Raw genomic sequence first — 27,023 nt, 5'->3', positions numbered from 1 at the left:
CCAGAACTGCAGGTGGGGGCGGGGCTGCCCTGCTGCACAGCTGGAGGAAATCCACACACTGCTGCTCTGTGGGACCTCCAGGGGATGCTCGTTGGGAACTCTGGGGTCATGATTGGGGATGGATTATCTTTGGAGCATCCCAGATGCTAAACCAGCTACTTTGGCCTGAGTGGGTTTGTGATGTTTTGCAAGGGTGGCCGTGGCCTGCTTACTCTTTGATGGAGGAGTATAGATGGTGTTGCTGGTCTGCACAGCAGAACAGAACTCCACAACCCTCATGGGATCCTCGGATCTGACAAGACCATTCCACGGTCTGACTTGGCACGAGGTTTGTGGGTGAGAAGATGAGTTTATACAAGGTCTAGTAGGTAGAGGAGAGAGTGAAGAAGCAGCTAACCGTGACTATTTTTCAGTGCACTCTGGGGTGAGAGGCTCTCTGTCAGAGGCCTCCCATAGGTGCTGCTTATTTAATCCTGCTGACAACCCTACTCTATAAATGAAGCAACTGGGCTGTAGAGAATTTAAAGAATTTCCTCTTAATCGTATACTTAATAAGCTACTGGTCTAGGATTTGATGATCCCATCTTCTTTCCACTACTCCAATGATTTTCAAACTTTTATTTTTAAAAAGAATAGAAGCCTTTAGTTTTAAACAGTATGCTAATTGGAATGTCAGTATTTAAAAGAGCTGGTTGCTTTGCTGCTGTTGCAGAAGAGGAGGGTCCAGGGCCCCAGAACCTCTGCCACCGCCAGTCTTTTGTGGCAGCCCCCAGAGGAATTTCCTTGAGAACAGGATGAAGATCGACTCTGCCTGGGCCAGGTGGCTCACTGGCAGTGAAGGGACGGGAAGAGCCCACGGAAGTGTGCCTCTGTGGATTGGTGAGAGCGCAGGTTAGCACAGTGACCGTGGGAAGACGGTGTATGTTGCAGGAAATGTCAACCTCAAGGAAGAAACTGAGGCACAGAATATAATTTTAAAGAGTTTACTTGAGCCAGGGTGAGGACAGCTGCCCAGGAAACACTTCCAAGTTACCTTAAGAAGTGCTCTGTTCGGCCTTTGTTGCAAGCAGGCTTTTAAAAGCAAAAGGGAACAAGGAGTAGATGGATACAAAGTTGTTTGTCAGAAATTCTCATGGTTTGCAGAAGTGAATTGATTAGTGATTGGCTATACATTGCGGAGCTATAGGCTAAGAGTTATGGTTTCCAGTGCGTGGCCTTATTAGGTTAGTTTATAGCTCCTAGTGGTGTCAGTCAGTCTGGAGTCCACACAGCAGGCAGCTTCGGGAGATGATTACCTAGCTCAAGGTGGGCTGTGCCATGACTGCTGGTTCATTCCAGTGCCTCCCTGAGCTTCATAATTTAAGGGAGACTCACATTCCATAGATAAAAAGTTTCTTTTCTTTCCCAGCACCCTGGGCTGAAAGCTAAGTAAAATGCTCTCCGTCGTCTACTTGAGAGCACCTTTGAGAAAGTGAATTCTAGGGGAGAAGAGAGAACAATATTATTGGCTTGTGTTTCAAAAAGGTGAGCACACCTGTGTGCAGAGTGGCTGGGTGACTCATTCTGTGTCCCATGGTAGTAATGGCCTGGCCACTGATTCCTGGGGTCTTCCCACTGTGGCAGGGGACAGAAGAAGGAAGGGAGGCAGGGAAGCAGGTCCTCTGCAAGTGGTGCCAGCGCCTGCCTTCTCCAAGGTGATGTGACACGGGCGTTTGTATCAGACTCATGAGGAGGCTGGCTAGTGGTACACCCCGGCCCCACCTCAGGCCCATTCCAGTACTGTGAAAGTAGTAACGAGTCATTTAAGCTTTGTTAATGGTCAAGCCCAAATAAACATACATGTTGCCTGATATAACAAAAAATAGCAAAGGAAAATGAAATAAAACCATTGATAACAAGTGTCATGCTCCTTAGCAGTTCAGAGCCCAGCAGTCACCTGCCCCGGTGGCAACGCTGTCACCTAGTCTGCCCTCTCTGAGTAGATTCAGGGAGACATAACAAGGGCCTCCTCTGGTTCACATTTTTAATGCAGAATCTCTTGTTTTTCCCAAAGTCCTTTTATTTTATTTGGAGGTACAAGTGAAGTGCCCACCCTGTGTGCCCTCATCTCCACATGTGAGTTCACGTGCTCTACTTCTGCCTTGGGTGGTGCACCAAGGCCTGGGGTGTTTTGGAGTAGGTGGTATAGGTGGCTTGCAAGTTTCCTGCTGCTGCCACCAAAGTAACAAGAGTCAATGGAGAAACAGCTGCAGATCAGAGAATAATGAGGATGGTGACAAAGGAGCAGCCCAGGACGCAGCACCAGGCAGGATGGTGGCACCAGCCACTCTTTAGCCACTCTTTAGCCTTTAGGAGCTGCTAGTCTCTGCACTGAGTTGAGTGAATCTTTATTACAGTAACGTGCAGCTTCAAACCAAGCCCTCCATTTAATTTCTTAGCATTAATTCAATTTCAGTTACCTCTCTAGTTTTTCAGTTGCTCCTCTAAATCTCCAAAGTGGGAATATTAAAACTGGCACCAGAACTTGTCACTAAATTGGTGAATATCCTTAATATACAATCTGTGGCATATCGATAATATTGGGTTCTTATAGAAATTATTTGGTCTGAAATCAAAGTTAAAAAACAAGTACGAAGTCGTGTGAGCTGTCATATGAAACTCCTGAAAATAAATATCAAGATAAAGTCTACAGAACTCTATAGCTGAAGGATAATATGTTAAAAATACACATTTTAAAATTTCCACCTGCACCTTCTTGTGCTTGGGTCAGGCCTTGCAGAAGTTTTTTACAAAGGGTTTTTGGGAAGGGTGAACAAAAGGTTAGGTAGATGTGATTAACTTGGTGTTTAATGCAAAAATCCTCTCTGACTATTCTAAAATGAGCTAATCGCCATTGGGGTGAATTTATGTAGCAAATTGCTGTCTGCTGTATTCAAATTATTCCCTGAGCTCTGACTCATTCAGAAAGCACCAAATATCACAGAGACACACAATTATCATGCTTAATTAATGTTTGCAACCAAAAAGTGTAAGGTTGGAATCTTTAATATCATTGTGGATATTGAAGAGCTAAAATTGACTGACTATTATCTTGAGATTAATATATTTCCCCCAAGCCATACCCTAGGGTCAAAAGACAGAGTATTAAAACTATTTGAAAAATTCACTGCAATTAATTGCTTTAGGGTCTAATTTTTTTTTTTAATGTCTTGCTTCCTAACGCCTGTACTACTGATTGTTATAGCCTGCACACTTCACCCATTAAGTGGTAATTCAGAGTGACAACTACATTGAAATGAAGCAAGTTAGTTAATCACCATGAAACTGTTCCTGAAATACCCTGTCCACGTACTCCCTGATCACAGGAGGTCTCTGATTACTTGGTTTTCTCCTGAAGTGAGATTTTTCTATACAAAGCTGTAAATATACTTATTTTAAATACAGGCCAGGGGAAGGCTGAAGTCCGGTTGGAATTTTTATCAGATCCTTTCAGAATTTTTCACAGCAGACCAGTAACCAGCTCTCTGGTTGTGTAGAGCCTCAAGGACGCACTGCAGGGGTGTCAGGGAGCTGCTATTGGTTCCAGCCCTGCAGCCTTGAAATACTGACAAGCTGGGAGTCTGAGTAGGGCTATGGCAGTTGTAATATGACTTGGTTTTCATCAAAACACGACCTCGAGTGACAGGGGAGGTCGATCAATAGCCATGTGTCCAGTCTTGTTTGCCTGTTTTGGTTGGGCGGCCTGCACAGCCAGGGGAAGCTGCCCTTGGTCTTCCTTTTCTTTTTGATCAGTGGTCTAGGCTCTGAACAGCCACCTTGTCTGTCCCCACTGGTGAACTATGCTGGTCCCTGGAACAAGCCTACCTTTTAGAAGAGACACAGCAGCCTGGGGAGGGGCTAGGTGCCACTCTCCAACCTGCCGCAGCCCCTGTCTGGCTTGCGGGTTCATGGAGGTACTGCATTATCATCCGTGCACATTTCTTATCCCTGTATGATCAGATATGCATCTCTCAGTAGGAATGTTTGTGGACCACTTAAAGTGTTTTCAGGGGCCAAAGATAAAACCAAAGTATTCTAGATGTCAGATTGGCTATAGGAGGAAGGAAACCCCCTCAAATTCCAAATCTCTCTCACACTCCCTTTCATGAGAACACCACTAGGTGGCTCCAAGGAAATGACGGCCAGGTAGGTAGTTCCCTGCGTGCCCGTAAACTCACAACTTGATGCTTGAAGTAGTAACGTGGAGCTATGATATGTGAGGCCTGTAAGCCTATGGCATCCACCCTTCTTACATAAATAATCCAGCAAATATTTAGTTAGTGCTCACAGACACTGTAAGGTTAGCATGTGGGATACAGGTATGCCCTTAAGCTCGCAGCATTGTGGGGGAGAGACAAGTGAACACATAATTCACCATGCATCATGTTACAAGCAAAAATAGTGGGACGTGACAGAAAGGAGAGAGTGGTAAGTTCCACTAGGGTGAATCAGGCAAGACTTAAAGTGCGTGGTGGAGGATGAATAAGAGTGCACCGGGGCATGAGGTGGGGTTGGGATGGGGAGTGGGGAGAAGAGGGCATAGCATGTACGAAGAATAGTCATTCCCATCAGGTGTCAGGCTTTATGGCAAAAGTGGAATGAAATATCTGTTTTCCTTTGGGCAGCCATGCCCCTACGTGGACTTCTGCAAGATGGTGGTCCTACATTATTCATGTGTGGGAAATGCAGAGTCAGCTACCTGCCCGTAGCCAAAGCGAGGAGGGCAAGAAAGGGCTCACCCTGCCTGGGGGAGGGAAATGACCCAATGTTTGTAAAAGCTCAGTGTAAACCATTTTTTACTGACCATGCACTGCCCCTTTCATGATTATAGCATATTTATCAATTATTATTCCACGAAATGTCACCGTAAATTAGAAGAATAAGAAAAGAGTACAGTGGGCTGTTCAGGTCACAGGAGAAAACTGAAGCAGAGACAGACAAATTCATGACAGGGACAGAGCCAATAAGAAGTTGCTCGGAGCAGAGCCTCAGAGTATTCTCAGTTCTTGGAGTTAGTGTGACAGAGGTCCCTCTTGCTCTTTGGTCTTCCTCATATTCATGATCAATTTAAGAAACTCCTCGTAATCTCTGTGTTCTAGTACAGTAGGGAAGGGGAAGGCAGCACAGTGCTATTTGGTGGAGGAAGGAAAAGAAAGAGATCTGGAGATGGTTTCTTTGTAAGTGTCCTGTGGGTACACCAGGATGTTAGACAGACAGTGAGTATTAATAAATAGTACAAAGTCAATTGAAAAATAGAAATTTTATTAGGTATTTGTATTTAAACATGCACCGTGGAATGAGATAAACCTTGAGACAAAAGATCAGGCAAATGTGAAAATAAACAACCACTTTGGAAGTTGATTTAAAACACATTGCAGATGGTCCCTGACTTAACGATGGTTTGACTTACACAATTTGTCAACTTTATGATGAAAGTGATATGTAGTCAGTAGAACTGGTACTTCAAACTTTGAATTTTGGTCTTTTCCCGGGCTGGCGATATGCGGTATGGTATGATCCTCCCTTGTGATGCTGCTGCCCCAGCTCCCAGTCAGCCGTACTGTCCTCTGCAGCTGCGGTCCCCAAACGGTACCAGTCCGTGGCCTCTTAGGAACTGGGCAGCGCTCTGCCCCATCCCCCTGTCCGTGGAAAAATTGTCTCTCATGAAACTTAGGAACCAGGGCCACACAGCAGGAGGTGAGGAGGTGAGCGGTGGGCAAGTAAGCAAAGCTTCAAAGCTTCACCTGTATTTACAGCCGCTCCCCATTGTTCGCGTCACCTCTGCAGGACACCCCCAGCCCCAGTGAAACCTGTCCCTATTGCCAAAAAGGTTGGGGAGCCCTGCTCTACAGGTTACTGTGTTTGGTAAGTTACATGAGATAGTCAACGCTATATTTAAAGTAGGCTTTGTGTTAGATGATTTGGCCCAACTGTTAGGCTAATGTTTCAGGTAGGCATAAGCTATGATGTTCAGTAGGTTAGATACATTAAATGCATTTTTAACATACAGCATTTTCAGCTCGCATGGGTTTATCAGGACATAACCCCATGGTAAGTCGAAGAGCATGGGGATTCTCTTCTCCCTCACCCCTAGCTTTCTCCCAGCACATAAGCCAGTAACCTTCACTTGATGCTTGATACGTTACCTTCCTTTTCTCCCCATTCTTCCTCTCTAGCAACACCTGCTTCTGTTACTCTAATTCACAAGGACCCTTTGTTTCTAGTATTCATTCTAATACTCAGTTGATTTCTTTTTCCATAGCTTTCTGAGTGGAACACATGCTGAGGGTTAAAAAATAGAAAGTCTCTAATCAGTATTTTGTAACTTATGTGCCAAAGGCTGGCTGCTGGAGGGAAGGGTATTATGTGAAAGTTCATTGGTTATTAATTAAATGGTTATAAGGTACAGCAGCCTTCCTATCTGACATATCTTTGTTATATATTTTTTCATTCCTCAGATATTAATTTTTTAGGATTATATAAGCGTGCAGTCCATTTTAAAGCAATAGCTTATTTTTTTGGATTGTCACATTTCTGCTATGTCAGAAAAATGATTGATTTGATTTGTAACATTTCCATAAAGCTTAAGGTTTCCATAAAGCTTAAGATTTGATTATTTCAAGAGAGATATGAAAGGCACATTTTCTTCCTTTAAAATTTATCTTCAAGCTTCACTCAATCCGTGGTTGGCCTAATTCATCCTGATGGCTTCAGGTAATACCTGTTCATGGATGACTCAGCCGAGATCTTGCCTCTGAACTCCAAGTGTCTATGTCCCCCTGGAATCCATTCTCTTCTTGATGCGCCTACCCTGTCCAGTGCTGGCCTGGATCTTTGCAATGGCCTTTGAAGAGTCTCCCTACCTCCATGCTTGTTACCTCCATTCCATGCTCCGTGTAACAGTTAGAGTGGCTTCTCTTGACATATACCAACACCTTGTCCCTTATTGGGACACGCCATTTATTCTCAGCCTCTAAGTAGTAAGAATATACATGTTAAAAAACGCTACCAAATGCTTCCTTAGTACCCAGCCAAGAGTAACTCTGTCTCAGCTCTCTTCACTTCCACTCGCTTACCTTTTTTCCTCTTTAAGAGCTAAAAGGCTCTGTGTAGCCCCTGGCTCTGTGCTTGCACCTGTATTGGTTTGTATTTATGTTCCTTTTATCTTTTATGTTAGAGGCACCTGCTATTGGTTCTGTCCCCAATTGTGCCTGATTTCCTCTCAGGTCTGCTTTCTTTGGATGAGTGAATGATTGTGCGAGTGCTTTTAGTGCTAGACCCCTCAAATCCTTTTTGAAAATAGAGTATAATAAATGCCAAACTTGTGAACTCAATTTAGCACTTATGAACAAAAATGCAGATGTTGGTTATAAAACAAAAGTAGATTTGGGTAAGTCAACCTGAGAGACTGAAAATATTTTGTCTTTATATTCTTCCTTTTCTGTTATTGTGTGGGAAAATAAAAGTAGATTTCCTCCTTTTTCAATTTGTAAGTGATTTTTCAGTTTGAAATGAATCAATATAAAAAGAACATTCATTCTGTAGCTTTAGAATTTGGCCTGTCATTTTCAAAAAAAAAATAATAGAAAAGTCATCGCTTTAATAATCTCTAGCCAATAAGGGCTGGAATGACACATAATAAATTTGTGATTTTTAAAATCTAAAGCCTCATAATCACATTTCTTGATAATAAGCATATTTCTTGAGGATGTCATACTTATCATATTTAGGTTTATTATGGTTCAGTTTCCAATGTCCTGGTGATATCCTGGTTTGGGTTTTACTCTCATAATAAGTATTTACCAAAGGAGCAAGAAAATGAGCTGGCAACTGAGTCTAGTCTGGTGGGTGACCTCCTTCTGAAACCTTAAAAATAGGTTATACCAATGCTTTTTCTCAAACACTGTAGGGAATCACTGTCCTAATGTATCTTGCCTAAGCTTTGACAAAACAAAACTTCTTAGATCACATAGTATGTATATGATAAATATTTAAATGATATTTTTTAAGTTTTTAAAATTGAAAACAAAACATTTAACCCAAAATCTCACATGTCGGGGGATGAGGGATATGAAACATTGGTTGTCAACACATTGTCCTGAATCCGAGACTTGGCATCCCTGCGTCAGCCGTCCCCCACTCACCTAGATCTGTCAGGAGCTCTCCTGGGTTCCAGCTCCACATTCTCTAATTTGCTTTTTAAAAATCTGCCTTTCATTTTTCTGTCAGTTCCTGAATGTGTTCCAGGAGAAACAGGCAGATGCAGTAGCCCAACCAGCACTGACATGAAGAAAAATTACTAGCAATTACTTTGACACTTGGAACTGGCAACCTAAGAATCAGAATTTAGAATTTGCTGGTCAAAACATACCTTGGGCTGCTTTTACTAAAACTAACACCTAAATCAACAGCTATCCACTTGTTGGAAGGATCACAGTTTCTATTGTAGCCTTTTTGATGGATTTGAGAAGTTCTGCAAATGTAGCAAAAGAATAGTTGATTATGGAGTTGTCAAATTAGCCATTTCTTATTGATTAAGCATAAAATAGATCCACATGAGCCTAAATATCTTGGAAATATAAACAGACTAGCAAATACTGAGGTATGGAATAATCAAGACTAATGTTGCTTGCCAGATTTTAAAAGCATGAAAACACAAAAACAAACACCAAAAACATAAAAGCAAGTGTTTGAATTTAAAGATATTAAGAATAAGTATAATTAGGCCTTGTTTATTGGCCATTGTAAGAAAAGCGATATCCCTGTGACAGACACAGTTCCATCTTTTCTAGGACAACCTGACATCTAATATTAATTAATTTACTTTTAGACCAGGAAAAATGTCACCACAGGTATTCCTCATGACTTGAAAATTCTACCATGGAACTATCCATGTATCCAAAATAAATTAATTTTTCACAAAACAAAATTTCCCCTAAAAGAGCCAGAGCTCTTTTAATCTTGTTTATATGAAACTTTAAAATGTGTTTTACCCATTCCTTCACAGATCTGTAAATCAGAGCTTCTTAAAGTGATTTAATCTTTTTTGATGATGTAGGTCATGCTTACTGCGGAGTTTGGTAATTGGAGGTCTTGAAGAGTGGAAAGAGTGTTTAAAGTAGGGGCACTAGAGGAAGAGAGATGGAAAACTAGGGGGTGGTAATCTGAGAGTAAGAAGGATGCTCAAAACAAAGATTTTAGAGGTGATGTAATTATTAAGGATGATAAGGTCCGGGACAGAGGTTCTCAACCTGATTACATATGAGAATTATCTGGTGAGCTTAAAAGATATACCGATGCCTCCGTCCTCCCCTGGTGTTCTCAGGGACCCAAGCTCCTTCCAGTTTGAGACTTTGTGATCCCTCACGTGTGGCTCTCCTCATTGCAGCCCCAGATAGAGCTCCAGCTTCCACATGGACATTCTAAGCAGCAGGACAGTGGAAAGGAGGATGGGGCAAAAGGCAAATCAGCTGTCTTAGAAGACGGGTTCCTGGAAGCTGCCACATGATACTTCTGCTTATATCCCTTTGCTCAGAACTTGATAATGTGGCCATACCAAACTGCAAGGGAAATCGGGACGTTTAGTCTTCCTTCTGAGTAGCCATATGCCCAGCTAAACATCCCATTACTGTGAAAGAAGGAAAGAAGGGATATTTCAAAACAAGGTAAAATCTCTGCCACAGAAAGGTAGTAAGTTACACAGTCTGATAATACGATCTTCAGATGAACTGGAGATTTTGAAGTTTTCTTATCTACTCTGATCCCAGGCTCTCAGGTCCATGGGTATAAAAGGAAAAACAGCCTCCAGTTGAGAGGGACCCAGTTCAAGTAGTTTCCTTAGGGGACAACTAAGGTTCAATTATGGCAAGAATGGGAAGTGTCGAGAAGAAGTTAAAGATATAGGGGATTTTCATGATAGCGACATTTCTTCACTATCTCTATGTCCCTTATGTCTTCCTTCTTAACCAGCATAAATTCCGTGATTATAATAATCACTCCTTTGAAAATACCCTCAACTCCCTGATACCTTTCTCCTGCCACAGAGCTCCTGGAAAATACCCAGCTCTGTGTAAGCTTAACTCTGTACCTCCTCCTCATAAAGTTAATAACTGCAAAGCTCAAGTGAGCATTCAGCATGGGCTGGCAGTCAGGCAGCATTTTCCCTTGAATGTGCCGTGTCCTGCTCCTTAGAAAATCATGTGTTTATCATCCTCCTTACCCTCCCTCCACTTCCACTGGAGATCGCACTTGGTATTTAAGTGCAAAAAAAAAAAGTGGAGCAATCAGGCATCATCGGGAGTTCCTTCACTGCATATTCCTATCTTCTTTCCTTTTACAGGGAGGAAGGCCAACCTCTGTACTTTGTGCACTCAAGCGCATCCCTTCTTGCTCCGTTAAGTACTTTTCTCCTGCAGGTACATGTTCTCTACTGGCTCACTCTCATCAACATATGCACATGCTCCAATATATGCCATTTTTAGAAAACACACAAATAATCCTTGACCCCACATACCTGTCCAAATACTGTCCCATTTCTTGGTTTCTTTATAGCAAAACTGCTTGACACTGTTTTATGCACATCTGCTGTCTGCAGTTCCTCAACCTCTTCCAGTTGTTCCAGTCTGGCTTCCATTCTCACTCTACTGAAATCTGCATCTGTAAGTGTCCCTTCTGTTGGCAGATGTAACTGTCATGTCTTGTCCTCATCTTGCCCTCTAATGCAGCATTCAATATATGTGACTACTCCTTCCTTCCTAAGCAAATTGCCTCTTGTGGCTTCTGTGACACCACTCTCTCCCCTATTTTCTTGCTGTCTCTGAGTTCTACTTGTGGGTTTACTGTAGTGGTTCCCTTCTTCTATTCAGCCTCTGAATATAGAAATGTCCTAGGCCCCAGTCCTGAGCCTTCCAAATGCCTGCATGGCATCTCCACTTGGATGTTTTATAGGCATGCTGTCTGAACTTGTCCAAACAGAACTCTTGAATTCCCGCCACTTCTCTATGTCAGTAAATGTTGCAATCACCCATTGAATGGCTAACACAAAAGACTTAGGTGACTCTTCCTTTCCCTGCATCCCTTCCATCAGCAAGTCCTGTTAGTTCTGCCTTCAGAGTACATCCCACGTCCGTCCGTGCAGTTCTCTCCAGCATCACTGTTTCCACCCTCGTCCAAGCCACCATTATCTCCTAACCTATTGTAGTAACCTCCCAGCCACCATTATCTCCTAACCTATTGTAGTAACCTCCCAGCCACCATTATCTCCTAACCTATGGTAGTAACCTCCTGGCTCCCACTCTTTCTTGTTGTAATGCATTCTCATAGAATGGCCAGAGAGATCTTTAGAAATGTAAATCTAGGAATTCAGTGTCCTCTTGTTGTGCTAGAATAAAATGCTAGCTCCTTACCATGGACCCTGTGTGATCTGGTTCCTGCCCACCTCCCTGGCCTCATTTCAGATTGCCCCCACTAGAAACACACTGGTATGTCTTCACCTTGGGATCCTTGCACTTATTCTCATGTTCCCAAACAGCTTTTCATGGTTGGCTGCATCTCATCATCCAGGTCACAAATGTCAACTCCCCTGAAAAGCCTTCCCTGAGCACCTTATGTGAAGTCGCCCCTCCCAGTCTCTCTCTATGGGTCTGCTTATTTACTGTCTGTCTTACCCCGCTGGAACTTACGCTTCATGGGGGCAGGGACGATGTCTAGCTCATTCACCTCTGTATCCAATGGTTTAGAGTAGTTCTTAACCTCTAGTAGGAACTAATTAAATGTTTTTTGAATACCTGAATGAAAAAAATGTCTGGAATGTCATTCAGTTTTGTGTCATATTGCTTCCATCACTCTCTCTTACTGGAATCATGATTGCCACCAAGAGCAGTAATTTCCTGATTTTTTTTTTTTTTTCTAAAAGCAATAACTCTGTTTACTATTGAAATATTAAATCCAAGAAGGATAAGGAAAACCAGTTAATTAACCTTGTTAAAAATTACACATGAAGACCAGAGAATTCAGAAGTAAAGCACAGAATTAGTGAGGTGACATTATTCTTATCTATTTCCCAATTCCTGAGTCTTTTTTTTTCTGGTTGGGGGAGGCTGGAGATGTCCAGAAGCTGTGTTGTTGAGATCTTTATGGATCCCGTCTTACAAGAAATACAAGGGAAGGAGAGGTGTTAGATGTGCTTTGACCCCTTAAGGCTGGTTGTCAAAGCACAGGAAAGGAGTGGTCTGAAAGGTGGAGAAGGGCGAGCATGAGGGCTCCTTCGTGCAGGTTCTCCATGAGGAGAAGCTCTTCATGAACCTGTCATCGCTGCCTCTAGGGAAGGGGTCTGGGAAGAGGAAAGATGAGTGCCCCTTTGGTGCTCTGAGGTTACCTCTGTGACATAGGTTCACTCTTATCCTTATAACCAAATATTAATATCATCTTTAGCATATCATTAGGTCAGATTTGAGATAATGGGGTTTTAAGCTGAGGTTGACAGCTTTCTTTTTAAATTCCTAAGTTGTCCCAAAGTAGGTGATAATAGTAAGGAATTTTTTTCTTATTGTAGTAAGTTTACATGATGTAAAATTTACCATTTTAATCATATTTAAGTGTATAGTTCAGTTACATTACATACATTCACATTGTTCTGCAACTATCACCACTGTTCCCCTCCAGGACTTTTTCAGTCTAAACCTAAACTCTGTCCCATTAAACAATAACTCCTTCTTCTCCCCTTCCCCTAGTCACTGGTAACCACTATTCTATTTTCTGTCTCTATGAAATTGACTATTCCAGGTACTCTTATAGGTGGAATCATGCAGTATTTGTCCTTTTGTGTCTGGCTTACTTCACATAGCATAATATCTTCAAAGTTTATTTTGTGTCATGAATCAGAATGTCATTCCTTTTTATTTTTTAATTTTTTTTAATTGAAATATAATTACACATATTTATGGGGTACATAGTGATGTTTTGAGACATATAATGTGTAGTGATCAGATCTGGGTAACGCACATATCCGTCATCTCAAACATTTATCATTTCTTTCTGTTGGGAACATTCAGTATCCTCCTTTTAGCTATTTGAAACTACATAACATATTAATATTATTGTTAACTATAGTCATCCTGCAGTGGTAGAGAACACTAGAACTTATTCCTCCTATCTAGCTGTAATTTTGTATCCTTTAACACATCTCTCCCTATTCCCCTCATTCCCTTTTAAAGGTGAATAATATTCTGTTGTATGTATTTACCACATTTTGTTTATCCACTCAGCCATCTGGAGACTTGGGTTGCTTCTACCTTTGCTATTGCAAGTAATGCTTCTATAAATATGGGTATACAAATATCTCTTCGTGCTCCTCCTTTCAGCTCTTTTGGATATATAGCCAGAAGTGGAATTGCTAGATCACATGGTAATTCTGTGTTTAATTTTTTGAGGAAAGTATTCAAGGGATTTTAAACCCACTTAACTATTGGACAAAAGGTTTGTCATTTATTGCTTCATATGTGCCATGTAGTGTGTTAGGCATCAGAGAAATGGAAATTAATGGGACAAGACTCCTTCTCTCAAGAAACACAGGGCTTTAGGACAAGGGACAAAGTCAACAGATGCATAAATAATTAGCTATTATATACTGTGTTCAATTCCGTACTAAGATATGTGTAGAGTACTATGGGAACATATTATAACAATAATGATCTCTAGTCATCGGATGTTGTCTGAGATGGATATTCCACCGAATTCTGGTTAATAGTGGGCCATGCAGTATGGAAGTTCCAGTGTACAAGCTTTTGTTGTACATTTGGTTTTTTAATAGCTAGCTCAGTCCATTCATCTTTTCTGTGACCTAAATGTTCCTCTTTTGTTTTTTCTTCCTCTAGTGGTTTTTAATTGCCAACAGATCTTACAAAGTCAGTGCAGCAAGCTCTTTTTTCTTCAGTGGTGTGTTTGTTGGAGTTATCTCTTTTGGTCAGCTTTCAGATCGCTTCGGAAGGAAAAAAGTCTATCTCACAGGTAATCTATTAGAGTGTTCATGAACTGAATAAGAGGACTTATTTCCCTAAGATTTTAAGGGAGACAATAAGGGGACTATTTCCTTAAGGTTCTCAGGGAACTGGCACAGAACTGATTTTTATTACACCAGCAAGAGGCCAGACTGCAGCCAGAGTTTATGTTGGCCAAGCATTTTTAGTGACAAGCTCATCTACTTAAGGCCAAACATTTGTGTTGTAAACTTTTCATCAGTGATGGTGCTTTCTGCAACCCCCAAATTCTAATTTATGCCATGTTTTTAAGGAGAGCAGCAAAGGATTGAGACAGTTTACTAGATCCATTTCTTTATATCTCTCTGTGTTGATTCATTTCAAATGAGCTCTACGGGACTCAGCATAGTGCGCTTGACAAGCTGAGTAGGAGCAAGGATTTTTCAATTTCCAGCATTATTGTGAATAATTGAAAACTGGGTGTGATTGACAGAAATCGTGTAACAAAGAAAATAAACCTCAGTTTTCTTTATAGTTTTTAAGAGAAACTGTTAAAAAAAAAAAACATAGCTCAGAAAATTTAAGTTTACAAAGGTTTGTTTTATAAACTAATGAATATAATTTATTACTTTCATCAAATGCTATTTTGCCTCTGGATTATTGAATATTGTTCTTTCTTTCCAGGTTTTGCTCTTGACATCTTATTTGCTATTGCAAATGGATTTTCCCCGTCGTATGAGTTTTTTGCAATAACTCGATTCCTGGTGGGCGTGATGAATGGAGGGATGTCACTGGTGGCCTTTGTCTTGCTGAATGAATGCGTGGGCACCGCCTACTGGGCACTCGCAGGTACTGCTTAAATCACACAGATTTGGACCTGGTCAGAGGCTCCAAAAAGTCCTGTAAGGAACCAGTTTAACTCTAGAGTCTGAAATACATTTGGACTTGAGGAGCTCTATCCAACTGTTAGATTGCCTTTCTTGAGATTGTTCTGTATGACCTTGAACGAGTTATTTTATTCATGTTCCTCTGTAAAAAGTCTTCCCTGGAGCCTGCCTCACAGATGTGAGCTTGCCACCCACCTCATGGATTGCTTACAGGTTATAATGGAGAGGTCAGTTTCTTCAGAAGGGCATTTAACCACTTCTTACAGCTTAAACTGAAAAACAGTGCAGAGATAGGAAATACTAGAAACTCCTTTCTTGGAGTCTTTTACCATATTTTATTAAATCCTTGTTTCTTGGCCCTTTCTTGTTGTAACCATTCTCCTCAAGTCAGCAGATAGTACTATTGCAGCATTTCTTTACTCATGCTTAATTTCCAAAATTGAGGCTGTATTCTGTATTGTTTTTAACCATCCCATTATCTTCTCAAGAACTACATATATAGTAAAATAAATGATTTTAAAAGTTTATTTGACTTAAAGTATTGTCTTGAGAGAGTAACTGTGTCTAAGACTCCACTTTGTTTGCAATAACGTTTTTGTTTGTTTTATTTTCATTCATTTGAAAATGATTGAGTACCACTGATGTTCTTATGTCAATATGAGAAACAGGTTGACCATGTGACTGATAAAAATGTGTCTGAGTGAGGATATATGTGAGAGAATACCACTGTCTTTCTTTAGAACTGATGCATAGTGCCAGCTCTCACTTGCTGAGTATCTGTTAAGTGCCAGGTACCATGCTAGGCATTTGACATATAGCTGTAATATCCCCAGAGCTTACAAGTTAAGAATTTCTACCTTCATTTTACGGATGACAACATTGAGCCTCTGAAGGGTGAGGTGACATGCCCGTTTTCACGTAGCTCATAACTGACAGGGCCAGGACTGCAGCCTGGGCCTGGCTGACGCCCAAGCTCACATCATTCCCACTGTTCCCTGAGGACTCTCGTGGAACTTCAGTGTGTTACCTCACGTGAGTGCTGGCCTGGTCAACCTGTTATTTCTAAATGTTGTTGTTTTTGAAGTTGTGTGAGCTCCTACATAGAGCTGGAAGACAAAGGCAAAATAAAATAGACTCCTGCTTTGTTTGTGTGTCCACTAAGCTGTTGTCGAACTGAAGGATGCACAGTGTTGGACCAGTTAGAACTAGTTTAGGGAGCAAGAGATACCAGCTTCATCCTAGTCGGACAGTCTTCCTGCTGGTCTCTCACAAAGCAGTGCTTTATCGTTCACCTTGTGTATAGCAGCGTCCGAAGCCTTTTGAAACAAGCTATTAATACTTTTTCTCTCTAGCCCGGCTTCTAAGCTAAGACCAGTGAGAAGACTTCCTCTGAGTCTTCAATTTGCATTGAGACTTTAAGGTCATTTTTCTAAATAGTGGGACCCAACTTTCTGGCACTTTCCAAGACATTAGTAATGTTGGTGATCACGCCTCCTCCCTGTATCCAGGGAAAGCATTAAGGCACTCTCTCCTTTGATTTTAGTTTTCCTGAGGGCCAAAATTGTGCCATGTAAATCATCATTAATACATGTTTTTCATGAACCTCTCACATTTCTCCATTAAAATATTAACATTTGACTTTAGTTGTTGCATGAGGATGCTTTTTTACAAAAAAAAAGTATACTACCTCCACACTGTGAGATTATGTAAGGATTATCCCTGTCCTGTTGCATGTTGGGCAAAAAGAAAGACCTCCTAGTCTCTTGTTCCCTTGCCAGTTGCCTAAAACCAGTGAAAAGTTTCCATTAAAGTACTTTAACCTCCTATTCTTGTCATTGAGCCTGGGTTAAAATGAGGCTGTTAAATTTTCTGTTGCAAAGAAAAAAGGAAGTCAGGAGAAAACCTGTAATAGTGGACCCCAGATAGTTGCCAAATTCAATGTGAAATTCAAAGAGAATGTGAGAGTTCCCTAAAAGCCGGTACAGTGACCGGCACCCAGGACAAAAGTAAGGCTCTGATAGCTCCTCTTTCTTGAGGAGCTTCCTTCCCTCTCTCGTGAACTGAGGTCTTCCCTATGGTTTTGTCCTTGTCAAGCTGGTTTTTCTCTATGGCTTCAAGTATTCTCATGAATTGCAAGAAGTTGGGAAAAAAACTAAATGTTCAGCAATAGATTTATTGAAAATAGCCTAATTATTTAGCAATAAAAAATTAGTTTAGGCCGGGCGCGGTGGCTCACGCCTGTAATCCTAGCACTCTGGGAGGCCGAGGCGGGCGGATCGTTTGAGCTCAGGAGTTCAAGACCAGCCTGAGCAGGAGCGAGACCCCGTCTCTACTAAAAATAGAAAAAAATTATATGGACAGCTAAAAATATATATAGAAAAATTAGCTGGGCATGGTGGAATTTTTTTTTATTAAAAAAAAAATTAGTTTGAAAAATTATGCTTGATTACAAAATATTTGCAGTATGTATAAAATATGTATAAAAAGCATAAGTACAGACTGTAAGCATCCAATTTTACCAGTTTCCAAGAAGTTTAACAAGAAGAATGGGGCTAATTCCCTGAAAATTATTGAGAATTAAAAAATAAAAATACTAAATCCATGAAAAGTTTTATATTGCTATATTTATTATTTGTTTTCTTATATCAATGTCTTTGTATAACAGAAAGAATTGGTGATCATTGTCAAAAAACCCAAGAAATGTATACAAGTCTAACATATATATATAGTCCTAGGCCCCCAGAGACAACTGTGGTTAACATTGTTGAATATGCTTCCAGAGCTCTTCCTTTGCATATCTATTGCATAACATTCATTTATTGAACAGACCCTGCCTTGCACCAGACACTGCTTTTTTAGGCACTTTGGGTAAAAGACTGGACAAGACAGGAATGGGTGGTGAGAGGTCCTGGCTCTCGTGGAGTTTATGTTTTAAATAGGAGAGGCAGAACAAATAGGTGAATTCAGAAACTTATAAGTACAGTGAGGAAAATTAAACAGGATAATGGGCTAGACAGTACTTGTAGGTGGTAGTTACATTAAATAGGATAGTTAGAGAAAACCTCGATGTAGGTGTTTGATCTAAGACACGAATGATAAGGAAGATCTAGGCATGTGAAATTCTGGGAGAACATTCCACCCAGATGGAATGGCAAGGACTAAGGCCCTGAGGCAGGAAGGAGCTTCTCTGAGAATTGAAAGGATACCTGTGGCTCCACTGTAGAGAGTTAGGGGAAGAGTGCACTGAGAGGTTGGAAGGAACCAGATGGTATAGAGCCCATGGTAGGCCAAATGAAGGATTTGTCTTTTATTTGAAGTACAGTGGGAAGCCAGTGGGGCGCATTAAAAAGGAGAGCAATAGGATCTCATATATACAGAGTGATGACTCTGGTAAGTGTATGAAGAATGGATGATAGAAGAGAAAGTAGAAACTGAGAGATCCTTTGGTAAGCTGTTGTAGTTGGCCACGAGAAACCAGTGGTGGCTTAGACAAAACGGGAACAGTGGAGAAGGAGGAAAGAGTTCATTCGAGCTGGATTTTGGCGAGAATGAGACTTGATAAAGGACTTGCAGAGATGGGGAGGAAGAGGACTCAAGGAAACTTCGTAGCTTGTGTTTGAAAACTGGATGGCTCCTTGGTGCCATTTACAAAGATGAGGTCATAACTATATACTATTTTCTAACCTGCTAATTTTAGCTTTTTCTAGTATAAACTGAACAGGTATAGCAGACTTGAAATGAATTAAAAATAAGCAAAAATAAATCTAAAAAATAGGCATAAATACATAAAGGCATGTAAATAGTTAGAAAACCATCTGTGGTGCTCCAGAATTACAATGTGCAAAAGTAGTGATTTGAAATGTTCATTGTTTGTTAATTTTTTTAACCAAATAACCTAGAGCCTCAACATTTACATCTCTATGCGTTTTCCGTGTTGTCAGTTCCAGACACATATGTGCAGCTTCCTGGTGAACATTAGATAAGAATATCCATTGGCCCCTCAAATAAAAATAATTTCTTTCTGTCTAAAATCTGTATCTTCAGGGACCTCAACCTATGTCATTACAGTATTTAAGATCACCAAACCAGATGCCTTTGAATCATTTCCTCTTGTCCATCGTATCCAGTTGATGTTAAGTCTTACTGATTATAACAGAGACTCAACTCTAATGAGCTCATACTTAAAGGAAAATTATTTGGTTAACATAACCAAACCATGATGAGCCAGGCCTTGGAGATGCCCAGAACCAGGAAGTCAGATGCTTGTCATGTCTGTTTCCCATCCTCTCTGAGAAGCTTCCTCTGCTCAGAGACAGGGCCCAGGCTGGTCTCAAACTCCTGGGCACAAGCGATCCTCCTGCCTTGGACTCCCAGAGTGCTGGGATTACAGGTGTGAGCCCCCGTGTCTGCCCTCTTCAGGGAGCTTATATTCTACTTGGGAGAGAGAGAGAAGAAGCAAATAATTACAAAATTACAAAAAATTACAAAAAATCACATATCTGACAGTGATAAAGTAAGTAGGGAAGAGCAACAGGGAGAGTTGGGGGAGTGTGTTGTCATTTAAGATAAGAATTTCAAGGACAGCTTCAGTGATAAAGATTAAATCCCAGTATTGCAATAACCTCATGACCTAAAAACCATGTCACCCATATGGCAAAACTATTTCCAAGCCTCAGCCACAGCCAGTATTGCAATAACCTCATGACCTAAAAACCATATCACCCATATGGCAAAACTATTTCCAAGCCTCAGCCACAGGTTGAGACAGATGTCAGTACAGCAGTCAGTGTAGAAAGCATTTGGACAAACTCTCATAATTCATTTTGTCCCCATATGGTTAGTATTTTTCATCTGTCCTTCCTCCATTTCCACTAATTTTCTGGCCTCTGTTAGAGTTTTATCATCTGATGCTCAACATTTGGGTAAATTTTTTTCTTTTCTGGTCTGCCTTTTATACTTGCCAGGGTAGCGCTGACATCTCACAGGGAAAGAATTTTCTCTGTGACTTGGGGTTGGAAATGGTGCTGCAGATGGTGCTTTCTCCAGTGACAGTTCTCTTTTCCCTGAATTAGGATCAATTGGTGGCCTCTTCTTTGCAGTTGGCATCGCCCAGTATGCCCTGTTAGGATACTTCATTCGCTCCTGGAGGACCCTAGCTGTTCTGGTTAACCTGGAGGGAACAGTGGTGTTTCTCTTATCTTTGTAAGTACTTTTTCCTCTTAGAGTTTTAATTTAATAACCTGAAGGAATGTTTTAAGAGGGTGCTGGTCAATGAGCAGCATTATTCCCTTTCAGGAGCTCGCCTGCATTGACTTTGGTGAAGAACTAAATTCTGCAAGTGCACCAATTCTTAGCAGCTCCTGGGAAGAGACACGCTTAATTAATTCAGAGTGCAGGTATCCCTTGTTTGAAGTAACCCCTCAATAGACTGCATTTGACCCTTCAGATTGTTGGCATAGGGAACCAATTTCTTTTTCAACCTGACACCTGAAGCTTAAAGGTCTTCAGGCTGGATAAGATCATGTGCTGGGCGTGAGGCTGAGGTGTGATGCTGCAGTGCATATGTATTCATACGGAATGTGTAGTGACAGGTGTTCATCCTGCAGGTGAGTATCACCTCAGGGCCTCTAAATGTGGAGTCTGGAGCCAGGCTCAGAAACGGGAGACGTCCCTTGCAGGAACCCGAGGCAGCAAAGGATGATTCCCTGGTCAGGGCAGAGTTCTATAAATGATTGCCCAAGGTGTCACACTGTGGTGCTCTAAAACACCCCCAAATGCTGCAAGGCAAGCCACCAACTTAGGCCCATTTCACCAGAAGTTTTAATGTGGTGTATGAAAAGTTTTTCTTCCTTGAGGTGTTAGATATCTAATTTCAATCATCAAAATCTTTGGCATAAACAAAATTTACAGCCAATGGTACCCACTTTCTTCTGTGCCATAAAGTGAGGGAGAAGTACAGTAGCATTTTAATTCAGATAGCTCTTTATTCAGGTACTATATTGAGATTTTTTTTTTTTCTCTTTTGCGACAAAGTCTCACTCTGTTGCTCAGCTAAAGTGCAGTGGTGTCATCCTGGCTCATAGCAACCTCAAACTCCTGGGCTCCAGCGATCCTCCTGCCTCAGCCTCCCAAGTAGCTGAGACCATAGGCGTGTGCCAGCACACACAGCTAATTTTTTAATTTTTTGTAGAGATGGGGTCTCCCTCTTGCTCAGATTGGTCTCGAATTCCTGGCCTCAAGCAATCCTCCCGCCTTGGCCTCCCAAAGTGTTAGGATTATAGATGTGAGCCACTGCACCTGGCCTATATTGAGATTTGATGGGGACTGAACTGAAATTTGTTTTCATGCTATTTTTGAAAGAAAGAGAATTGTTAAATGCAAAAATGAATACAGTAAAAATAGCCTATATTATAAAAACAAAATTTATTAAATGTACTTAGTTACGTGAATTCAAGTGAAGTAATTTTATTAGGAAGGAAAAGTAACAGTATTTTATTACCTTGTTTATTGTAAATTTTTGAAAATAATAAACGAGTACCCAGTAGAGTACTTGAATTAGTAAGTATTCATGTAAATATTGAAGAATAAATGTATTTTCCTTTAAAATATTTAGTAAATCTTCTCCTTCTCCATCCAGTCTGGCTCTCATCTCTCCTGCAGTAGAAGCTCCACGTTAGTGGATTATCCAAGTCGTTCTGCTTTTCTTTTTCCGGATGTGTAGTCTGAGTTAGTTACTGCTTAGTGCCACGTCGGGATGTCCACTCACTGGGACGTGAATGCAGTTTGCGAAACATAGAAAGGAGAGACAGAACACGTAAGATTTAAATATATGCTTACTCCAGTAAGCCTGGAGTGCCGGGCTTCCCACGGTCTGCCCCCAGCTCGTCTTTCCTCATTTCCTCCCCTCCCGTCCCCGTACCTGTGTTCAGGCACGCCGAGCCCCTTGTTGCCGGTGCACACATTTGCTTTTCTCCTCCATGCCTCTGCTCAGGGCTGCACCTGCTCTTCCAACACTCTTCTCCCCATCTCCTCTTACTTAGTTAACATTCTGCCACCCCAATTTGCTCAAATGCCATCCACTCAAGCTTTTCCTGATCATACCCCCAGCTACAAGTCATTCTCTTTCTTTTCTGAATTCCCTAGTACTTACCTGTACCCTCTGAGTGGCCCTCAAGTTTCTGCTCATGCCGAAGCCATCTCTCTCCTAAGCTGGGAGCTGTCTGACAACAGCAGGCTCTTTGCTCCACGACTGTGTTTCCCCCGGCACCAAGCCAGGGCCTTCTGCACAGTGGAGTCTTTGTAGCCATTGGACAAATGTTGGCACAGAAACATTAAGAATTACCTTCAGAATTAGCCACCAACAACATAAGAAGTCATATTATAGACCTTGTTTGTTTACCAGAAACATTTTTACCTAGCTTAAAAATTCCTTATTTTTATAATACTTGAATTTGAGTAGTTTTTTTTTTTTTTAAATGAGTGCCCCCTTAATTTATAAAGGTTTGTCATCTTTAAGGATATTCACAGAACATTTCTGACCAGGGGTAACATTGTTAGATTGGCATTTTAGCTTCCAAAGGTGACCAAGACACAGGTAGCTCTGCGGCTGTGCAGAGTGCAGCATACTCGGAGCTTCCTGCTCCTTCTTTTACAAATGTGTGATGCTGTTTTGTATTTATAATCTGCAAGTGTTGGAACTCATATACCCAATCTGTCCACTGGCAACTAGGTGACCCTTTGTATAAATTGGCCTCCCAAAATGAGGAGAAATAGAAGTCTCTAAGTTTGCATGATCAAAATAACTCTTTCAGCCGGCATAGTGGCTCACGCCTATAATCCTAGCACTCTGGGAGGGCTTGAGGTCAGGAGTTAGAGACCAGCCTGAGCAACAGTGAGACCCCCGTCTTTACTAAAAATAGAAAAAATTAGCTGGCCAACTAAAAATAGAAACAAAAAATTAGCCAGGTATTGTGGCAAGTGCCTATAGTCCCAGCTACTGGGGAGGCTGAGGCAGGAGAGTTGCTTGATCCCAGGAGTTTGAGGTTGCTGTGAGCTAGGCTGATGCCACAGCACTCTAGCCCAGGCAACAGAGCAAGACTCCTTCTCAAAAATAAATAAACAAACAAACAATCCCTTTCCCTAGAAGTTTTATAAACTCAGAACCAAATTTGCAAAGCCTGAATATCTCTCAAATGTCATCTTTAAAAATGATTTATAAAGTTTAAAAAATAATTTTTATTGCTTTTAAACAATTCTGAAAACAGAGAGAGGCTTAACAGTAGGGGAAGATGACTTACATTACCCAAAGAAAATGACTTAATATTTTGGTATATTTCCTGTAGGTTCTGTTTTACTCCTCTCAATCTTGCTCAGTTTTAATTTTTATTATCATATGCTTTCTCTATATATCATCACAGTAGTCTTCTTTTATTTAGATGTAATCAGGTAGTTTTGCATAGTAGCTCATATAAGGTCCCAGGGATGGAACCAATTGATCCAACTGATGATCTGCAGACTTAACTTCCAACAGAACAGTGTTTTACCTGATTATTTGCTTGCATGTTGGTAATAATAATCAAATGGCAATGACGAATTAAATAAAGAGATTTTTCAGGATGTTGTAGCTAGCCTTTGTTCCTACTTTTGGTGACAATCAGATGTTGCTCATGAATGAATATTCTCTTCCCTAGTAGCAAAGCTCCTGGGAAAATTCCTGCCTTTTTGTTTCCAGCATCTTTCCTCATGGCACTTATGACATTGCTCTGTACAAAATTAAAATGCTCAATAAATGGTTAATAATGGACCGGCTGTCCAGTAAGGTTCCAAATCCTGTAGTGTTTGTTGCTATTCACTATCCTTACTGAAAGGCACAGTGAATTCTATTAATATAAAGCGCCTTAAATAGCCAGTATTATTCATCCAAATTTCACTCTAGGCAGATAATGTCAAATTAGATCAAAAAGTACTTGATGTTGTGTTTAGTAAACAAGGCTTCCACGTTCCTGCCTGGGTTTTGTCTTTGAAAAATCCTCTAAAAGTGTATGCAGAATGGTGAAGAGGCAAAAAGATATAATATGTAAGTCTTGAAGCTGTTTGAAGATATCAGTGGAAAATAACTGTAGGTTTGTAACTAGAAGTTAACCAGAAATTAACTTTTATTCTTTAAGGTCTTGGAGGATCAGGAAATACCCTCAGGACATATTAAAGCTAATGTGTCAGGTGATTTGAGTATTTTGGAGCAGTAAATGCTCAAAAGTAGCTGTGATAAACTGTTTCATTTTTATGTATAGTCTTAAAATAATCTCTACCTCCTAAATAGCATATCACTATGTTAAAAACACTTCACTTTCTTTAAATCTGTTTTTTTCAGATGAGATAATAAAGATTTCTATCCTCTTTGTGAGACTTTTTCAGAACTTAAAAAACCCAATGTCTCTACAGTATTATTCTAACAACACTTGGCTAGGATTTAGAGAGCCATGGGGAACCTGCGGCCTCGGGACCACATGTGGCCTTTTGACTGAATCCAGATTTCACATAAAATCCTTTTAATAAAGGGATTTGTTCTGTGAAGTTTGGATTCAGTTGAGGGGCCGCACTTGGGGATCTGGAGGGCATTATTCAGTACTATAGACTTTACCTGCCATTCTCATGTTAAAATTTATTTAAAATAAATGCATACTGTTTACCTTTTTTTAACCACCATTTTGAAAGCGCATCCTTGGTTTCCAGTGATAAAATAGGCCACCAATTAACACTGGCGTGCTGCTGAAGGTAGTGAGCTCGCTCTCTGGTACGTCATTGTGAGAGTCGAGCTTTAAGGCTAACAGGGAATCCCTTTGTGGTGAGGGAATCCACGTACTGAGTGGGTGATTTTTCTCCTCTGTGTGCATGTGTACCTATATGAATATATAGCCTTTAATGACATCTCTTTCAGATTCATTCCTGAATCACCTCGTTGGTTATACTCCCAGGGTCGACTGAGTGAGGCCGAAGAGGCACTGTACCTCATTGCCAAGAGGAACCACAAGCTCAAGTGCACGTTCTCACTAACACATCCGGCGAACCGGAGCTGTAAGGAGACTGGAAGTTTCCTGGATCTCTTCCGTTACCGGATCCTCTTAGGACACACCCTGATCCTAATGTTCATCTGGTAATTACGTCACAGGGGTGCTTTGTTGATCTTCAACTCAGGTTGCTAAAGGTCTCTTGCTTATCGATTCCTTCTTCACAATTACGGAAAAGTTTACCTCTCTTGTCAGCAAGAGGTGGTTTTCTCAAAAACAGGGCCCCCGTCCCTTAGCACCTGGTGTTGCGCGCGCCTCTGCCGGCGCAGCACCGTCTCTCCAGCAGGTGTTGGCGTCCGATGGGCAGGTTCTCCGGACTTGAGTAAGTAGACATCAGAAACACATCTTTGCTCTTGAGGTATTTAATGTAAATATTTAAGCTCCTTACCCCCTCCAACCTCCCCAAAAGGAAAGAAAGCAAACAAGCATACCAGAAACAGAAGATTTCTAAATAGGACTTTAAAAATACCTACCTTTGGTTTTGGCATCAAGCAGTTTGTTAGCACATTCTAATTGGCAATGCTCTGTGTTGCACTGAGGTGTGCTAAATATTATCCCTCGTAGAGATGGGCCCCCAGGAGTCTGAAGTGATGAACCCAGAGCCCTGTGTGCAAATCACTGATGGAGCTGATGAGCGCTCCTCACAACCTGACTTGCTAGTTGTTTAGCTTATTCCTACCTGCCTCTCAAAATGCTCTCAGCATACATGTAAGTTGCATTCAGGGGTTCAAGATGGTTCCATTTAAAAAATGAAATTGTAGAAAGGGGAGAAATGGATGGGCACATACAATTTGTGGCTTTCACATATTTTTAATATTGTCTATTATGCTTAAAGTGTCCAAAATGTTACTTAGTTCAGTATCAGGCATGATCATCATCTCTCCTGGCTAAAGGACTAGACTGTTATGCTGTAGCTTATATGTGTTTTCCATGAAGGCTGCATGGAACTCTGTATTTTCATGTGGAGATAAAGGAAAGTGATTTTATGGGAACGTGATCTTATATATAAAGCTAAAAAAGAATAGAATGAGAATAAGAAGCTGCAAAGATATTTTCCTATGTTGTGATTCTCTTTTCCTACCCAAGCACTGGCCGCTGCCTTTATGGTCAGGGGCCATGTCACACCAACTTCTTCCTTTCCCCACGGAACCAGCACAGTGCTGGGAATATCACACATGCATAATAAATGTTGAGGCTTGGAGGCATGGAGATTAAGAGAACCTTTGAAAGCCAAACCCAACAACACAGCATAGGAGCTACTAATTTGAGGTTCTGCCTATTCAAAAGCAAATATTTGCAAAATATTAATATATTCAGGTACTTAGGGCTCATAAAACTCTCCATTTATATGTCACATGGACAGCCAGTCAAACCCTATGCCTTGGAGGAAGCACCTACTTGTTGGAGATTATTCACTTTTTATTTTTAAGATTTTTATTTTTTCCATATGTATTAACTTCTGGGTTCTGGCATTCGGTGGATAAAACAAAAAACTAGACTTAGGGCCAGTGAGGCTGTCTCTGTTTATTTCTTGTACAGTCAAATAAACCTCCTCCCCCAGGCTCAGATGGTTAAAACACATGAAAATAGAGACAATGTCATTCCACATATTGCTATTATTTTTGAAGATGCTATAAAATTCTAAGGTCTTTTCTGTGGATCTGTCATTGAAGAAAGCCTTAACTGGAGATTAAAATTATACCTCTGTGTTTAACATCTGTTCTTTTGGTTATTTCCCACAATGGTGCCTTTTTAGATAGTTCTTTGATGCCCTAAATATACTATTAAATATTATGCACATAAAGAAGACTGAAATGATTTTGATAGTTGTAATTATGGATCCCAGTGACCAACTCTGCCATGAAGGCAACTTGCACAGCAGAGGCCCAGCCTTGGGGATGACTAGGCTCACGCTCTCCCATTCCCTCTCACCACCCCTGGTAACTAAATACTTCCATTGTCCTGAACTGGCTTTGTTTATTCTTGCCCTGATTTGATGCATCACAACTTGATTTAATAGGTGTGTATCTGTTTTCATGGCTGGAATTACTTTG

At 41.0% G+C, this 27,023-nt stretch overlaps 1 protein-coding gene across 1 annotated transcript in view; it reads left to right on the top strand.

Annotated features, from left to right (window-relative positions):
* Positions 1-27,023, top strand: part of SLC22A15 (solute carrier family 22 member 15) — a 73,809-nt gene that overhangs the window by 23,946 nt on the left and 22,840 nt on the right. The window contains exons 3-6 of the mRNA XM_069478925.1: positions 13,914-14,046; positions 14,700-14,864; positions 19,975-20,104; positions 24,840-25,055. Coding sequence (XP_069335026.1) covers positions 13,914-14,046; positions 14,700-14,864; positions 19,975-20,104; positions 24,840-25,055 — 644 coding nt within the window. The remainder of the gene's footprint in view (positions 1-13,913; positions 14,047-14,699; positions 14,865-19,974; positions 20,105-24,839; positions 25,056-27,023) is intronic.

The sequence above is a fragment of the Eulemur rufifrons genome, chromosome 8 (assembly GCF_041146395.1).
Source record: "Eulemur rufifrons isolate Redbay chromosome 8, OSU_ERuf_1, whole genome shotgun sequence".
NCBI lineage: Eukaryota > Metazoa > Chordata > Mammalia > Primates > Lemuridae > Eulemur > Eulemur rufifrons.
This window is presented reverse-complemented; position numbering and strand designations above follow the sequence as displayed.